This window comes from Anser brachyrhynchus, assembly GCF_964034855.1.
Source record: "Anser brachyrhynchus genome assembly, chromosome: 7".
Classification (NCBI taxonomy): Eukaryota; Metazoa; Chordata; class Aves; order Anseriformes; family Anatidae; genus Anser; species Anser brachyrhynchus.
In genome coordinates this window covers 7,942,711-7,955,895 of record NC_137701.1, presented here as the reverse complement: position 1 = coordinate 7,955,895, position 13,185 = coordinate 7,942,711, and the positions used below count along the sequence as shown (strand labels likewise).

The window sequence follows — 13,185 nt, the reverse complement described above, 5'->3', positions numbered from 1 at the left end:
CGGGGCGGGGGCCGGCGAGGCTCCCGGCGGATCCCGGCGGCTCGCAGCGGCTCGGCCCGGCCGGGGACGGGCCCGGGAGCCCCCGGCACGGCCCGGCCCGGCCCCCCGGCGGCGGGGAGGGCGCCGAGCACCTGTCCCGGGCGGAGCGGGGCGCGGAGCTGCCGGCCGGGGGCACGCCGGCCTCGGCTGCCTGCCCGAAGGAAGTTTCAGCGCGGGGCTGCTCCGAGGCGCTCGTTCCTACAAAGCAAAGTTTCGTTCCGAGTTTCAGCACTCTCCCGGTGTGGGTTCGAGCTCCAAAGGGGCACCCCACGCTACAGGGAAAGCCGTGGCCCCAAAGCAGCCACCTCAGGACCCGCACCCGAGGCCCGCATCCCAAACACCTCGCTGCCTGCTGCCTTGCCTACCACTCTAAGATTGTTCCCTTGTAAAAGAGGTCGGCTGGAGCAGCTGCCAGTGACAGGTGAGGAATGCCAGGCACGCTGACACCACAAAGGAGGCAGGAAAGGACCTTTAGGGTGGGTGCTGCTGCTCTGCTAGTGGGATTCCCATCCTCTCCGCTCCATAAGATTTAAGGAGGGAAAATAATCCTGCTGTGATGTGCAGTGTTAAACCCTTGGGGTGGATGGTGACAACAGTCAGATTCCTGGTCTCGTATAGCAGAGAGCCATCCCCAAAAGGGACCGGTCTAACAGCAGCAACCATGTTAGCAGTGTACCAGCCTGGTGGGGCATGGTGTTAGCACAAAGTCCTTGATAAAAGCAGGTCCAGGGTTTGCTGGGGGGCTGTGAAGGTTTCGTTAAGACCCATAAATCTAAATAATAATAGTAAGGGAACAGTATCACACACAGCCATTTCCTAGAATAAAGCAGTGCTCAGCAGGGCTGACTCCTTAGGTGAGGATTTGCCCCCAGAATAGCTCATAGGAGAAATCAAGACAAAGCTCGTTACCATATCACACAAGAACCATGCTAATCCACAGCAAGTTGCCCTCATTTCTCTTCTATAAATCCATTTAAATTTGTAAAAAAACAGAGAACCAATCAGTGGAGCTGTGGTACCAGCAGGGCAGATTTCAGCGAGCAGTGGCTCGCTAACACAGATGTGGGGGTGCCAGCCTCTTTATTCGGGTACACACACGTAATGGCATGGGGAGGGCTGCCGAGGACAGGAACGGGGAACTGCCATCTTTGCTCTTCTTGCACCAAAAGGAAGCGGAGTTAGCCCAGACGGCTGGGATTGATTTATTCCTCTGCTGGTTTTTCTTCCCCCCTTTCACAGTGTCTGTACACCCCCTCCCCAAGCTTGTTTCTCTCTCACAGGAGTCAGATAAACGGCAACTGTTTGTTTAAGAAGCCAGAGCCGGCTTCCTGAGAGAGGCTGATGTCCCCTTTGCTTGTTAGGAGTGTACATGAGCATGGCTTTGTGGCTTACAGTATCTAAGTGTGTGTATTTTAAGGTGAAAGGAATACATAGCCGCATGCAGCACACAAATAGAAATACTACATTATAAGCAAAACAAATTCCAATTTGTGACAGAAAGAGACTCCAAATTGCCCTGACTTGCGCTGCAACGTGGCTGCTTCGTGCTGCAATGGCGACGGAGGGACTGCAGCCAGGGCACTGCCCAGAGCATGTCACAGTTGTGTCCTCCCTCCAGTGCTGTCGTCCCGCGGTGCGACACGCGGCAGCCCCGCACGCATGTCGTAGCAGCTCACCCCTGAGACCAGAGCAGGCCCCGGGGAGGCCTGGAGGCCAGGCAGAGCGGGCAGCCTCCCCTCGGCTCTGGGCAGGGCTCAGTAGCCGACATAGGTTTGTCAGGGGAATGACCCCAAACAGGTGCTGTGTACGTGTTAACCCCCTCGGCTGGTAGGACCTGTTGAGAAGTGAGCGCGTCTAAAATTAACAAATTCAGAAAAGGCAAAATTCAGAAAGGGAAAATTACAGCAAGGACCGGGAAAAAACGCAAGACAGGTGCACCTTTTTTAGTCTTTTTCCCTGGTGTAACAACTTTCTGCAGAGAGAGGCAAAGTGCCCTCATTGCTGGGTATGTTTACGTTTCAGACACCACAAAACGCATCTGTAGAGCAGGGAATAGCTTGCATTAGGCTGTAAGCACTGCACCTTCCACCTTTCTGCTCACATACTCCCCAGACCCTGTATCTGCTCAGAAAACCAGCTGAGATGAGAAAAATACTTATTCAGAACAGGTTTTCACTTTCCTAAGCCTTTCCATAGCGACCTCAGGATTACCTACATTTTAATTTCCTTACGTATGCTGCCTTGGAAAATAAAAACACAAAAACCCACCAAAACCCCCAAACCTACAATACTTCTTTACATGGCAGTTACTAAAACCATAAAGCCATTGACTTACAGAGTCATAAAAATGGGATTTATTGTACATTTCCTGCTCCAGCTGGGGTCTTACAACTCCCTCAGGTAGACAAAACACAGGGGACTATTAACTTATTTTAATAATCTCTCAAGCTTCTATGTGGATGACTTGAAAACAGAAAGGAAGAAGAAAAGGTTCTTTCAATGCAGCCTCTTCCAGACTTGTAATTTTTCAGGCTGTTTTTATGAGACAGCTCGTTATTAACTATCCTGTGCCCTCGGGGTCTGCGTGCGTCCCAGAGACGAATTTTTCACGTTCATATTTGCTCACATTACCTGTCGTCTTGAAATCTTAGCAAAAAGCTGTTTGCCTAGCACTTTGCATCCTATTCTACTCTCTTATTTCTATTTAACTCTATTGAAGAAACACAGCCTACAAAAACACACCAATAAATATGTATAAACCAATATGTATAAATGTATATACCAATATACATGTGTGTATCTACCACTGAAGTCTCATTTTGCAGGGTGAATATGTCTGCTGCTTATGACTTTCCCAGCTTTCATGGCCATGCAGAGGCTTACACCTCCTTGCTAATGAAGTTTCCTACCTGCAGTGCTCTCTTCCCATCTGGGTGCTGGCAATTGCATGGGTTTTGCTGCAGAAAACCCGCAAGATGTGTGTGCTTGACAAAGTGTTCAGCCACGCCAGAGACTTGCAGCAGAAGACAGAAAGCTGAGCCCCACGACGCATCTTTTGGACAATCCTCCCATCTTGTTTCAAGTGCAGCAGTCTTTCAGGAGATAAACTGTGCAAATTTAGGCATGGTAGATCCCAGCTGAAAGAGAAATGCTCCTGTTTGTTGTTCAGCTGGAATTACGTCCACAACTTGCCCCATCCCAGGGTCTGGCACGCAGTAGGTGCACATTGGAGGAAAGCAGTGGCTGGGACTCCCATCTTTTCTCCTGGGAAAGCACAGCTTAAATTCAGAGCATTAAATGCTATCTTTAATCTGTAGCCTCTCAAACCTGTGACCATTACACAAAGTCAAAACTTTCACCAGAGAGCGTTTCATTGCTACAAATTTTATAAAATGACTGAAATACCATGTGCACTGTAATTCTTCTTGTAATTAAGTCACCTACAGCCTGTGATGGCACTCAGAACCAGTGTTTTTACAGTACACAAGTGCTTTTTCTGACATATCACCATGTATACAGATCTCTTGCCATTTAAGAATTCATACAAAGAGAATGTTTTTGCAGTTGTGCATGTTTATGACTAAAAGTGTAAAAAAAAATAAGCTAAAAGTGTCAGATAGGTACTTAAAACTAAGAAACATCAGAAGAGCTGACTTTTCAGAGGCATCAAAAACTGAAGTTAACGGAAACTTTGTCCCCAGTTCCACAAGTGTGCCCTTCAGATAACAACACTGCAAGTGCTGTGGACTACCTTGTTTGCCTAAATATTTACAGAATCCATCTACATTGCAGAAAACATGAAGAAAACAGCGCGAAGGAACTAGGCTGAACACACACCCAAAGCAGTCAGCTGGGCAGCACCCGGGCTTGCAGATTTAAGATTAACAAAGTTTTTTTGTGTTTTTAAAACTGCTGCTCAAGTATTTATGCATATGAGATAACCTCCATGGTAGCATTACGTACAGATGTTCGGTTTAGATGTGCATTTAGTTTTGTTATTCTAGTGCAACAAATGCTGTACACTGTTACAATGATTGTGCTGATAACAAAAAAATACATCCTTCCCTCCCACTGTGGCCATACTAAAGACACAACAGAACCCACTTAACCCTCTCAGAGTTATAATCACCTCCAGATGGGGGTATTTAAGGCAAAAATTGCAAATCTCTATAAGATCACATACATTATGAAGCATTTCTATTCTGCCCTCTGTAGAAACAACCTGAGCTGCCTAGCTTCAATGCCATAACCACTCCAAATTTAATTTTGTTAAACCATAAATTTGCTGCTTGAGATTTATAACCTCTCTGGTTGCACTGCCGCAGTCTGCCTCTGCTCCTGCTTACAGAGATTTATTAGCAGCGTGCAGCAGCATTAAGTACCGAATCACACCCACGCCTAAAAATAAAACCTGCAAAAACAGTCCAGTTTTACAGCACCGGCACCACATTGCCAGGTGCTGAAACGCAGACTTACCACTGATTTCAGTGGGAGCTGATTGGGTTTGACATGTTCTAGGATCAAGCTTTTCTAATAAATAGGAGCCGTGTGTATTTTACTCCTGTTTTTAGCAACTACTAGTGGGATGACAAGGGGTCTGTAGTGGAGCCTCAGCAATTTTAGGACAAGAAACAGTGCCTTTCCTGAAAGCTTTCCCTCACACACCTGCTAGACGCACAGACAGCAGATGATCTAGAAAACAGAAAACCATGAAATCTAATCCTGTAAAAGTAACTGCATTTCAAGTCAACCACACTCGCAGACATTTTAACTCTCCCAAGCAAAGATTTTCAGGTTCCCTGATGCCGATTTGTTACGCTCTGAGCCTTGATAGCAGGCTTTCTCCACCAGCCCCCTTACAGAGGTTAGCAGTGTGCACAGCAGAGGATGCTCCGCACATGTAGCTGCCTGATGCTTACTTCTAGCTTCACAACTGACATTTATCGGCCCATTTCAGACTTACAAGAAGTCTAAAAAATTGTGCAAGTTATCAAGGCTGCTGTCACTCTGTGAGGGCATCCACGTTTTTCTGCTGTATTTCTATTAAACCAAGCACAAAGGTAGAAAATAGGTATAGACTCGTAAGAATTAGGGAAGAGCTGGTGATCTATAGGGTGGGGCTGAATGCAAATACTGGGACTTAAGTGAGGCCCATATGCAGTTGGAGTTATTTTGGGAACTCTGTGACTTTCAGATCATCATTCTTAATCCCACGACGACTTTGGTGGTGGCAGATTAAGAATCACGCCCAGGGAGCTATTGAAATGTTTATCTCCTAGTTCCCGATGGTATTATTTAACCAAACATAAAACAAGTGAAACAATGGGATGACAGCGTTGGTAACTAAAATGTTTTAAAGCTGCTTTACTTCTCCACTCAGTGAACTTCCACAGCTCAAACACTGCCAAGGGAAAGAGTTAGTGGCACTCTTCCAGACAGTATTTATAGTTTTTAAACGCAGGCCATTTTGTTATCCTCACCTAGTATTACTTTCACGAGGTCCATAAAACAAACCTCCCAATGAGCTTTTTGTCAGCCTAGTTTTTCACACATTTCTAGACTGTTGCTATAAGAACGCTGCTTTTTCCCTCCCTGAAGCCACAGGCTTGTTTACTAAATTCGGAAACACAAATCCTTTTATAGCAGTATAACTCACAACCATAGATAGAAACATTTGGCTAATTTAAATGGATAGGAATAGATTTGATTAAAGTTTTGTGACTTATGAAAGCTCACGCTCAACCTGCTCACTAATTACACCTACAATGACCCAGTCCCCTGTCCGTGGGGTGGACTGTCCCCCCGCTGGAACCATTGGAATACAAATTCAGAGAAACGTATCTTCCAACACCACTGGATTTTTTTTATTGGCAGCTTTCCTTCGGGAGAAAACAGCAGTGCTTTTGTCTGCTTCGCATCTCAGCTCCAACGCTGCTGGAAGCTACCCGGCCTCTCACCGCCCTGGCCCACTTGTCTCAAAGAGCCTATGGGTGGTTTCACACTGCTCCTGCATGGTTTTCCCTGCCTTGAATTTCATTCCCCCCTGCCGTCTAGGGGCTTGCTAAATGCTCAACAGCACGCAGACCTAAAAGCTGAGGTGCAGGCACCTTGATGCTACACCAGAGGCTACATCCTTACTCACTCTTCCCTGTTCCCAACACCTACCTGCAAAATAACAAAACTGATGTGCAACTTATTTTTTTGGCTGCTTGGATCTTCTGCAATCGCTGGGATTTTGAAAAGCTCCAAGGTGATGTTGGTTGGAAAAGATCCTTCTTGAAAGGCATCTGAGGCCTCGGGCAGCTGTGCCTGTGCCAAGGGTCAGCCCGGTCCCACAATCCACGGGCCAGTGTCCATCCCCGCCAGCTGAAGAGATTTAACATCAAGAGAACTGACTCCATGCACTTCTCTGGAAATGATTGCGACCAGTTTCAACTGGCTTCGGTGTTATCATTTATTAGCCATGTCATTTTAATACTGTAAATTAGCATTACAGATAAAAGTCAAACAGATGTTCCAGGGTAATCATTACAATTTTCCTCTGAACTTTCATTAGGTAACAGTTCACTTAGCACTCAAACAAAAATCGTTATGGAAGTAGTAGTGCAATTATTTCCCTAGTTTAGCTTAAAGCAAGTGTCACAGGCTCAGACAATTCTAAGAACTGCTTCTTAGCCTCTCCAAGGGCTTTGCTATGCAAGATAATAAACTGCTGAGACAAACCCTTTCGCTTATCTGACCCCACTGTAGTGCTATCGCTAAGCATCACTCCTGCTATCTTCCCCTTTAAAGGCATAAATGGAACTAAATCCAAACAGCAGTCTTTATGGTTTCACTGTAACAGAAATGACAGAGATGTTCCTATCCAGTTTTGCTGGCTTGGGCTTTCCAAATACATGTTCACTCAAGATGCCTCACAATTTTACACTTTAAAGCATCCTTTATTTACACACGATCCTATGCTTGGACAAATTTGCTGCTTTGTCTGTGGAGTGGAGAACAGATGTCATCTCTGTTGAGGCTTTTAATGCAATTGTGGAGTCTGAGAGATACGATCTGGATTTAATGCTTAAAGTGTCAGAATGAAGACTTCAGTTCGGAAATGGACTCGGAGTTCTTGAGCAACATTGTCTCTGACTTCTCCAAGCACACTGATAACTGCTTTCAGCTCCCCTCTTACCTCCCTTTTCTTTTTACTCCTCCTCTTTCATATATCCCAAGACACATTTACAGGGCATTCTAACTTTCATTCTTCTTTCCTCTGTGTGGCTCTGCAACGAATGGATTTGGTTTTGTTACTGTTGTGTCCTTACTATTAAAGAGATTATCATTTAGGTTTAATTTAGAAATAATACTGCTTTTACTAAACATGAGTCGTCTTCTCTCTGCACTGGCTGCCCATTTGTGTTTACTTCAAATGTAGCCAAACTCAAAGCCCATACAGCAACAACCATAGAGGGAAGGGCAGGGAGGGAAAAGCAGAAAACTTGGCTGACACCATGTGCGAATGCCTTCCTCGCCTTCTGGTGGCAACGTCAAGTGACCAGCAAAAAGATAGGAAATTACGTTGTTAATGGAAAATGAACAAGACTTACTAGCACCGGGCTTTCAAGCACTCAGCTCTAATAGCTTTGCAACTCTCATGTGTACTCACAGGTGTCGGTATTACTATTTTTATTTAAATACCTTTATTATTTCTGAGAAAACACTTCTTTAAAGATAACTACAATCATCATCAAGGTAAATATCCTGAATGTCAAAGCAAGAAACTATTCCAATCCCCGTGCTGTAATGCTAAGCAAAACATATGCTTTTGATTCAGAATTTAGTACATTTTCAATTAATGAATTGTGTAAGACACACTGAGACTATATCCAGACAGCAGGTCATTTTAACCTCCTAGCACTAGAAACAGCATGACTAATAGCTAATTAGATACGGTTTTGGACACAGGCCTGGGGGGTGGTGGTGGTACATTTTGTTATGCATTAGTACAAATGTCTACAGACTTCATAACACAAAAAACAGCAAAAGCACACAAGAAGTGTTCGTTTTCTAGCAAAAAAAAATTTGTCATTTCAGTGGGAGATTTAATTATCATAAAAATGATTCAAAATGTGTACTTAAAGAAGAAAATAGGCAGAATTAGAACATTTTTGAAAATTGGTTATTTGACAATCCTGAAAACAGTGGCTCCCATTCACAAAACCAATCAAATGTGGGTAGCTGTTGTTTAAACTACCTTGCTTTGCACAGCAAGCCATGTCAGTGTTTCAGGACTAGCCAGAAGTATTCAAGTGAAAGCAGCTTCCCTGTATTTATTCAATCCTTAATTTATCAACCAATAAAACTAAAGTAAATTTCTGTAGTACCCAAAATGCACTACGGAATTAAAAGATGCTTAAATTTCTGTTAAAACAATTTGAAGAAAAAAATAACTGATTCAACAGAATAAATTGCTACATCTATAAGCCTAGCTTTGAGTGTGGTTCAGCTCAACAGAGTGATTCACCAAAAAATATTACAGCATTAGTGCAGACATAATTGTACTTACAGGATGCGTAAGTTACTGGTAAGGCACCCAGCACTCACCCTTCAGTATGTGCATCAGTGTTGAATCCCAGGGACTGGGGAAAATTTGGCAAAAACACAGTTCATCAACAAGGGATGTTTATTGGCTTGTGGTCGAGAAGTCTTGAATCCGGAATAAATAAGCTATGAAGTCCTACAACAAGCTTATGATGACCAGCTGAAGGCTCCTGTCTTTCCTCAAATCACCACCCGATTTCAACATTTTCTGGGGAGAATGCCATTCTCCAGTGCATCAGAAGAAGTATAGCCTGAGTGTCAGTTGGACTACCGACTGCTTTTCCTCTCTAGAAAAGGAACTGCTAAAAAGGTTTACCAGTAACCATTATTTTTGGTGGTAATCTTTTACCCAGATGGACACTTCAATTGAAAAATAGTTTTCTGGGCAGCAACAGGACATTCTTCTTCCATGCTCTTTCCTGTGTGTTACACACCTACGAGTTACACACCCAATCCAAACTGGCTTCATGTGGGACCAGCTCAGCCACCGTGCTTCATGCTTCAGAACTACAAGCGCTTGTGCAAATCAAGTGCCACGTGAAGTGACTCAATATACAACACCAACAGACGAGAAATACTCCTTCTCTAACTTCTCCAATAATCTCGGTTCAACAGTTATTACTGTTCACAGAGTGCACAGACACAGGTTGCCTCGAGGAAACCAAAATGAAACCAGAAGTAAGAGCAATACAGTAAGAACAAGGCAAGAACAACCCCTGCCCCTAAAAGACAGCCCAAACCTCTCATGGCTGAGTCCAAACCTTGGGTTTGGTTCTGAGCTTGCTCTGAGTCCTCTTAAGGAAGGATAGTTCAAAAGACATCTGACATTTGCGTGCCAGACAGTACAGCACAATCATAGAAGGGCTCCTAGAGAAACTACCTAGTCCAAAAAGTTCGGGACAATCTCATTGGACTGCTTTGGAAGTAGCTTCCTGCAGAGATACTGTACTTGTTATCTATTCGTTACAGATTAGCTATTTTCTAGGATTAGTTCAGTAACACCTTGGGATAGCGGAAAGCTGATAAGGATCGGAGGTAAATGACCAAAATACAATTCCTTTGAACTTTGAAAGATAAAAGACAAAAAAGGTTATTTCTTAAACCACAAGTAACATGAGTTTTTCATTGGTCAGTCTTGAAAATAGGCATCATTTTTTCCACAAAAGGCTACTTACAATCAAAATCTTAATAAGACATCTGAACGTATTAGATTTTAAATATAGAACAAAACTCTCAGGTCTCACATTTGACCTAACCTCTTTACGAACAAACTTATTTGTCATGTTACTAAACTTAATTTTAAAAACAGCTCTATAGTTCTAAGACAAAAAGCATAATTAGGAAAAATATGGATGTACTGTCTTGCTTCCTTAGGACAATTTTATTCCAGTACTTTTTTCCTCCGGACAGAGGAAGCTATTGTAACTGAGCTTACAACAGCTCTTTCATAATAGAAAAAGTTACCAGCATGCACGTAAGTTGCATTGAGAACAGGGGCTCTATACAATGCCCACAGCCCGTGCCACTGAGAGCCACGCAGCTCTCTCCCGCTGTGGCTTAGACAGCACAGCCAGCCGGTCAGCTTTTGAGCTACACGAGCCAATGCTAGCCCACATGCCAATTTGCACAATCGATTAAAAATAGGCCTTTTGTGTATCTGTCTCGGTGATGTTACAGTTTTAGCAACACTGTTTTATGGTTATTTCAGGTTTTATACTTCAACAATTCACTTGTTTCTACGGGTATAACTGGCGTCGCTACGTACTGCATAAATGCTTTTCTTGTTTTGTTACGTACACGTAAGATTCAAAGGATAATGGCACTAAACTGACACTTTTTACACTGGTTTTTAATTCCTTCTTCCACTTTTTACAAGATTCAGTATCACAGAAGCCAAAAGGTGAAGGATTAAAAGAAATCTTCACATAAAAGCTCCAAGGATTGATATTTAATGAACTGTGAGATGTAAATCAATGCACAACAGCACAGTTTAAGCTTAAAATACTAGGATAACATTTATATTAAAAATAATTCACCTACAGATAATACAGTCTAGTGTTTATTGTATGTTATGGAAGGTACACTTGAATTTCAAAAATTTAAAACATATAAAAAGTGGTTAAGGGCTAACATTTTATCAACATGTGATAAAGGTGTAAGAATGTTTATTATACAGCAGGGTACAATGGTAGTGTTAATGCCAACAGGGCACCACAGAAGTTAGTTTAAAAAAAATTTCCACTATGCTTTATACAAACAACATCACTTGCTGTTGTTTAAGGGTATCAGGAGAGGACTGCTGTCCCAAGGATAAGCAGTCCTATAACATTTTATGTTAGATAGTGTCATAGTACATAGATTGGTGAATGTTTCAAAATAAAACTAGAAATGCTGTAATTACTTCACAGAAATGCACATCCAATATTTGTTTTCAATAAGAACAATAGGTACAAGATTATAACTCTCCCTATATGAAATAATTTACACACAGATGAAAGCTACACTATCTAAAATAATCACTAAATACATTTTTCTTCTGGGAAATAAACAAGCAATTTTTGTTTTGCATGATCAATATCAAAAACATATAGCAGAAGTAGTATTTCTTTAACATAACTGATGCTCTAAAATAAAAAAGGAAGAAATGAGAAAAAAAAAGATTTTTCCATGAATGTGCAACCTAAAATCAACCAAGCTTATATTGTAGTACAACCATATTAAGAAACCACTGATCAGAAATACAACTTTATGGAAAAAGTTTATAATCCACAAAACTGTTCATCAGGCCATAAAGTAAAATAGCTCCACAGTTTACAGATAAAACTGAGGCCACAGAGATGCGTGCTATGTCTTATCTCCAGAAAGTAGATACTTAGGCAGAGGATGTGACACTTTGTTTGTAGACAGCATGGTATGCATTTCTCAGCAAGACATAAGGGAAACAAGACTCCAAGAGATCCATTGTCAGGAATGGAGACTCCTGCACAATCTGAAAAACACCAGAAACACAAGATTTTGCAGAACACCTTCTACTGGTTGCTGCTGATAATCTCTTCAATATAAGTATCTCTGGTCTGTACCACACCAGCGACATTTTTCATAGCAAAAAGAAATAATACAAAGTTTGGGGACAGACGAGAGAGAAAAAGACTACTATAAATTCACTGCTCCTCAAAGCTAGTCATATGTATACATAAAACCATGCATCATTCCTTCAATTTTCACAATATACAGAATATTAAAAGGAAAACCTCCCAGCAAAGAGGCTTTTACCCTCAATGATCTGAACAGCACTTCTTTAATGCAAAGTTTTATTTTAATATTGTATATACTAAATCAACAATGCAAATCATCTGAACAATGTGATACAATGCTCTAGGCAACAAAGACAATGGTAAAAATGTGTCGGTGCTGGGGGAACAAAAAAGATTAATTCCTGACATTAGAATGCCAACAAGAATGACATCAAGTGTTACTTCTACTAGCTGATGAACTACAACAACAAACATGACTGTTGAAGCTCCTTGTTGAACAATGTGATGTGGAGACTATTTTTTCAGTTAATAACACAAATAAAATGGACAAACGCTTACCATGTCTAACAGTAGGTAAACAGACTCTCTGTTCCTCGTAGTAGTTTTGTCTGTCTCCTGGCCAATCTTCAGTAGACTAGACGATGCAAGCTACATAAATTGAGTATTTCAAAGCAATAAGAAAAAAAAACAAAACAACAACATTGATCAGCTTCAGCTACTTTACTATACACATGTACACACACCCCCCCCCCCCATCTGAATACATTGATAACCTATCCGATAGCACTGCACCTTACTAGCAACTACAAAGGAAAATAAACCTGAGGGCACTAACCATCACCGGGTTTCACGCTCATGGAGACATTTCTGTTTACTTCTGGACTGTTTAATAACCAGTTTGTGCTATTTTAATATAAGAAAAGCCAATTCGTTTATTGTGAAGAACTTGTAGTTGTATTCAAAATAGCTAAGCTGACTGTAGTCAAGTTTACTGAAGTCAGTAACAGATGCCTCATGGAACAAGATCTCACTTGTTAAAAAAAAAAAATCACTTTCCCAATATGCTTATAAACTTACTACATTAGAAAAGGTAGAGTTTTCACTATTTGAAGTTATACCATTTTGTAGCAGAATGAAAAGCTGTTTCACTTTCAAAGCTGTATGTTTAATTGAAGAAATGTCACCCTGACTGTAAATGAATCATGTTTTTATAGACCATGAGCAACCTCACTTTACTAGTTTTTATAAAGATATCCTAGAAACCAGATATTCTAGAAACTTATACATAGAGTCAGCTATAAACAAGCTCAGGATTACAGAATACTGTAAAATACATAATCTGCAGATGATTTTGTAAACCATGTTTTCATGCCTTACAGAAACATGGAGGGAAAAAAAAACACACCTCTTTTCAACTTTCAGATGTACAATCTTTTATGCACTCATACCAAGCAACAGCAATATGCCTAAACCGCATTTATCAGAAATGGATTTAAATTTAAAATATTAACTTGAACATCTA

The 13,185-nt window shown here is 41.7% G+C and overlaps 1 protein-coding gene and 1 long non-coding RNA gene across 9 annotated transcripts in view; one reads left to right on the top strand and one right to left on the bottom strand.

Moving 5' to 3' along the window:
• Positions 1 to 83: 83 nt before the first annotated feature.
• LOC308197837 lies at positions 84 to 9,055 on the top strand. Its single transcript, XR_013953353.1, has 2 exons — positions 84 to 460; positions 2,865 to 9,055. It is a non-coding gene; the product is annotated as an uncharacterized lncRNA (long non-coding RNA).
• A 1,406-nt stretch (positions 9,056 to 10,461) lies between these two features.
• NCKAP1 (NCK associated protein 1) overlaps positions 10,462 to 13,185 on the bottom strand; it is a 60,302-nt gene continuing 57,578 nt past the window's right edge. For all 8 annotated transcript variants that reach the window (XM_080599005.1, XM_080599004.1, XM_080599002.1 and 5 more), the window contains 2 exons: positions 12,222 to 12,311; positions 10,462 to 11,617 (listed from right to left, as the gene is read on the bottom strand). In XM_080599005.1, the coding sequence (XP_080455131.1) occupies positions 11,501 to 11,617; positions 12,222 to 12,311 (207 nt within the window). In that variant the 3' untranslated portion in view covers positions 10,462 to 11,500. The remainder of the gene's footprint in view (positions 11,618 to 12,221; positions 12,312 to 13,185) is intronic.